The sequence below is a fragment of the Erpetoichthys calabaricus genome, chromosome 4 (genome assembly GCF_900747795.2).
Source record: "Erpetoichthys calabaricus chromosome 4, fErpCal1.3, whole genome shotgun sequence".
In the NCBI taxonomy this organism is placed as follows: domain Eukaryota; kingdom Metazoa; phylum Chordata; class Cladistia; order Polypteriformes; family Polypteridae; genus Erpetoichthys; species Erpetoichthys calabaricus.
In genome coordinates this window covers 44,802,734-44,807,947 of record NC_041397.2, presented here as the reverse complement: position 1 = coordinate 44,807,947, position 5,214 = coordinate 44,802,734, and the positions used below count along the sequence as shown (strand labels likewise).

Below are 5,214 nucleotides of genomic sequence, written 5' to 3'. Positions count from 1 at the left end.
TGTTGGCAAATATTTAAATTATAAAAGCCCAAGGTGAACTCCACTTAGCATCAATGCGCTCCAGAGAAGCTATTTCATGGATATTTTATTAAGTATCATGCTAACGAAGGTAAATGTTTAATGAATAGCTAAATTGTAATAAGTATCTATAGCTTTATGGTATGTATTATAAACTCAAATATGTGATTAAATATACTAATATGGTCATCGATTTTATATAGTTTTATATATACCTAATGAAATCAAGAAAAGTTCCCTTATATTTTTGTTCACGTATTTATAAGCTTTTTAGCTGACTCAGAGCTTGAGTTTATTTCTAATGTGAAATACAAGCCCTACTGTATATAGCAGGCATATGCTGAGCAGCTTCTGAAATGAATAACTGGCTATGGAAGTGCATTCATGGATTTTCTTTCATAATATTACACTTACTTTATTTAAATAAATAATTGAATGCATCACGTTCATTGGAAGTTCACAATATATAACTTAAACTGAATTTGATTCCAAAAGCAAATAGAATTATTACTGACCTGATTTGATACTTTGCATTTGATTTTCCTTGATTACCGTAGATTCTGTTACCTCAGGTTTCTTCTAATTTTTAATTTAATTGACAGGGTTTTCTGAGCACTCCGAAGCACTGATGGAAAATGCATCTCATGAAAATGACATTACCCTTACAGCACTCCAGGTCATAGGAAGCAATAAGCACATATACTTCTTTGTTGCATTAATATCATATTTGTTAATCATTATGTTTAATTGTTCAGTAATATTTCTAATTTTTGTGGAAAAAAACTTGCATGAGCCCATGTATATTTTCCTCTGCAATTTACTCTTTTGTGAGCTCATTGGAGCTTCAAGTTTTTATATTAAATTTATGTTTGACCTTAAAACTAACAATCAGGTGATTTCTCTTTCTGCTTGTCTCACTCAAGTTTTTTTTATTTATGTTTATGTTTCAGCTGAAATATCAATTTTGACAGTCATGGCACATGACAGATACGTTGCAATAAATTTCCCTTTACATTATATCACTATCATTTCAACCAGAAAAGCACAAATGTTAATTTCTGTTGCCTGGGTGTACTCAATATCTGTGATAATTATGGGAGTCATTTTAGCTGCTCGCCTTCCTTTATGTGGCAATCAGATTGACACGGTGTACTGCAGCAATTGGGAAATTGTTAAGCTGTCATGTGTAGAAACTAATTCCAATAGTGTTTATGGATTACTGGTAATTTGTTCATTTGTTATACCTTTCATTTTCATTCTCTATTCCTACATTAAAATTCTCAGTGTATGTTGGTATAGTTCTAAATCTCGCAGATACAAAGCTTTTCAAACCTGCCTTCCGCATTTAGTGACATTATTTTTTTTTGCAATTTCGCTATTATTTGAATTAATACAAGGTAGACTTAATTTAAGGAGGGCATTAAATGCCTTGACTTTGATTGCTTCTATAGAATTTTTAACTCTTCCCCCTCTTCTAAATCCATTAGTGTATGGTATCATCTTACCTGAGATACGGAAAAGAGTTATTTACATGATTTTCTGTAAAAGGAAACAAGTAAGAGTTAGATGATGTGGTTTATTATAAATGAAAAGTGGAAATGATGATCTAACAAAAATAGTTTAGTTTTAGTAGAAATACATAAAATCATAAAAATCAGTTCTGAATAATTATTACAAACATCTGTTGATTTTCTTGCCAGCTTATCCATTTTGGGGTTGTGGGGATCCAGTGACTACTTTGTGAGCACGGGGTACAAAGTGGGATCAAGCCCTGGATGAACCACCAGCCCACTCACTCACTATATCCCATCATTGACATCACTGGAGTTGTTCTTCCCATTTGAGAAGTAACTTATAGAAAAGAGTTACACAGTCTGTCAGACATTAATCCACAATAAATGGAGAGCAATTGATTGATATACAGCAACAGGTATTAGAAAATATTTGATAAAAAAAGAGAGGGTTTCTAATTTTCAGGGTATGTGCAAGGGTATTTTCATTTTAAATGTATCAAGCAGATTTCTGTGACAAGAATAAAAATGTTCAGTGTGGTTAAAGAATAAAACAGTTTTATGTGTCTTTTTCTGTATTTCTACAATATATATTTAATGAATTCTTATCAGTATAATACATATTTCAAACATCTTTCAGAGAGATAATTTAAGGATGTATGTAAGCTGGCTGAACAGTGTAGTATCAAGCATACCGCCACTAATCTATAACAAAATACTGAATTCTGCCTTATACATTGTACTTTAGTACTTTAGTAAATGTTACAGTCAATGTCAAATTGATACAATTTCAAAAATAGCAAGTGAGTAGGAGTGATATACAGGAGTATATGGTGTTGAATGGCCTATTCTTGCTAAAAAGTTCCCCTGTATTCAAACAATATATCAAATCTATCTAGAGCTTACACATGAAATATTCTTACCCTTTTATCTTTTTTGTTGCTTTTTTAAAATTTCTATTGCTTCTTTATATGCCATTTTATAAACATAACTCTGTCATTAAAGCTGAAACAACACCTTTGAAAACCGTCAGTTTAATTTATCAGTTAAATCAGTTAAAACAGGGGTGGGCAATGTTGGCCGCAGTGGCTGCAGGTTTTTGTTCCAACCCAGTTTCTTAATGAGAGGTCCATTATTGCTGGTAAAGCCCTTATTGCTTAAGTGACATTTTGATGCTTCATTTTAGTGGTCGCACTTGTTAAGGTTCCCCATCCTTAATTGCTCATTTCAATCTTAAACAGCTGCATTCAGTGTTTTTAATGGCTCCTTATTTAGTAATAAGATGTGAATGACAAAGCAGCCAGCAGTTCTCCATCTAGCTTGTTTCCATTTACATCTGTGTGTGTTCATCATGTACTGTTTGATTTAATAAAAAATGTGACAGACTGAAAATGATACATTTTAGGATTCAACTTATTTGGATGACATCAATGGAAAGGAAAAAATCTACAATAGAAGAACCTTACATTGCAGACTAACAAGCCACAAAATTAAATAAGGACTGAGACTGGCAAAGACTGGTTTCTAGTTAAGCAATTTGGTTGGAATGAAAAATTGTAGCCACTGCGGCTCTCTAGGACCGACATTTCCCACACCTGAGTTAACACCACTTACAGTACATCTTTTTTATTTATTTGCTCTGTTTCATGTAGCTTTGATCAGAATGTTTGTTAATGCATTTTGCAAAGAGAACACAGGTTAAATCTTCCAATAGTCAGGTAAATTTGAGGTTTGTTACTTGTTTTAATTTGAAGTTGATTGCAGTTTTAAAACAATACATGTATAGGTTTGTTCACTGAATTATTGAACGTGTATGAAATATGATCATGTTGTATTTTTAACAGTACTATTTGAAAAATGACATTTCCAAAAGCACTGGTTTAGCTAGGCTGAGTGGGAACAGGCCACAGATAATTAATCACCAAGTAAAAACGTATTAGTAAGACGTCAGCAGATTGCACTCTCATCACCCTGATTATAAACAGTTAATTGTGGCAGTGAGAAAAATGGGACAAGAATATTGAATTTTCAAAATGTCTCACAATACTGATTCTCTGTGCAAGAGGGGACAGAGCCGGCTATACTTCCTTAGAAGACTGGTGTCCTTCAACATCTGCAATAAGATGCTGCAGATGTTCAATCAGACAGTTGTGGCGAGCGCTCTCTTCTATGCGGTGGTGTGCTGGGGAGGCAGCATTAAGAATAAGGACGCCTCACGCCTGGACAAACTGTTGAGGAAGGCAGGCTCTATTGTAGGCATGGAGCTGGACAGTTTGACATCTGTGGCGGAGCAACGGGCGCTCAGCAGGCTCCTATCAATTATGGAGAATCCACTGCATCCACTAAACAGTATCATCTCCAGACAGAAGAGCAGCTTCAGTGACAGACTGCTGTCACTGTCCTGCTCCACTGACAGACTGAGGAGATCGTTCCTCCCCTACACTATGCGACTCTTCAATTCCACCCGTGGGGGTAAACACAGTGGCGTAGCGTAGTGGGGCCCGCCCCGGGCGGCACTTTTAGGGGGCGGCAAAATTTCACAATAAATAATAATAATATCTTGTAAAAATTTGAACCATACCTAAATAAGGGGGCGGCGGAATTTTCCTCCGCCCCGGGCGGCTGACACCCACGCTACGCTACTGGGTAAACATTAATATTATTCAAAGTTATTGTCTGTTTTTACCTGCATTTTTATTACTCTTTAATTTAATATTGTTTTTGTATCAGTATGCTGCTGCTGGAGTATGTGAATTTCCCCTTGGGATTAATAAAGTATCTATCTATCTATCTATCTATCTATCTATCTATCTATCTATCTATCTATCTATCTATCTATCTATCTATCTATCTATCTATCTATCTATCTATCTATCTATCAATAATTTAGCAAAAGAATAAAAGCTAAGAAAGGTGGCCTGAACTAGACCATTTATTTCTGCAGGAATAATGCAGGTTGGGCAGCACGCAATTTTGATATTGCATAGAAGACCAAAATTTGTTCAATGTGAGGCTGAAATTTGTACAACACAGTCTGAAAATGAAGTGCCAGGAATGGTCTTGTGACGGCACAGCTAAGCAAGCACAGAATCAATACCTGATCAGGGGCTTAAAATCATCAAATGTCTTTTAATTTTACATATGAATTCTGCATTGTTTCCCAGTTGTAACAGAAGATCTACTTTGGATGTTATCTCAACCAGAAGTTCTCCATTTTCTAAACCCACCACCAGTGATCTGAAGTATGCATGGTAACTGTGAGAGTTGATTTTTACTGATAATTATGATTTTCACCAACTGATATTGAATGACTTCTGTCTTTGTCCACAGTTAGCTTTTGCATTTAGCACTCTAAGAAGACATTTTAATTAAAGCCTCTTGATCTGCGGCCCAGTCCTACTACTATTTTAGCACAAGGACAAGTATTAATAAGAGAAGCAGTATAATCTTGTGTAGCAGACTCCAGACTCCAACGGTTCTGTTTATCAGTAACTAGCAAGGACATAAACAATGAAACTAATCACAGACTTCTGTAATTGACAAGTAAGTGTATTTAAGAAGTGTTACCACCATCTGCAAGTCTGTCATCTCATTCCATGTACTGAGTGGCTCCAAATACGTGTAAATAAAAATATTTAACTGACCATTAAAATGTGATGTCATGCAGTGGCTTTGTGGATTTAAC

The 5,214-nt window shown here is 35.1% G+C and overlaps 1 protein-coding gene across 1 annotated transcript; it reads left to right on the top strand.

The window, feature by feature from the left end:
• Window positions 1-646: 646 nt before the first annotated feature.
• On the top strand, window positions 647-1,993 carry LOC127527528 (olfactory receptor 1468-like). Its single transcript, XM_051926585.1, has 2 exons — window positions 647-1,307; window positions 1,416-1,993. The coding sequence occupies exons 1-2, from the start codon at window positions 647-649 to the stop codon at window positions 1,586-1,588; spliced, it is 834 nt and encodes a 277-aa protein (XP_051782545.1). The 3' UTR covers window positions 1,589-1,993.
• Window positions 1,994-5,214: the final 3,221 nt, after the last annotated feature.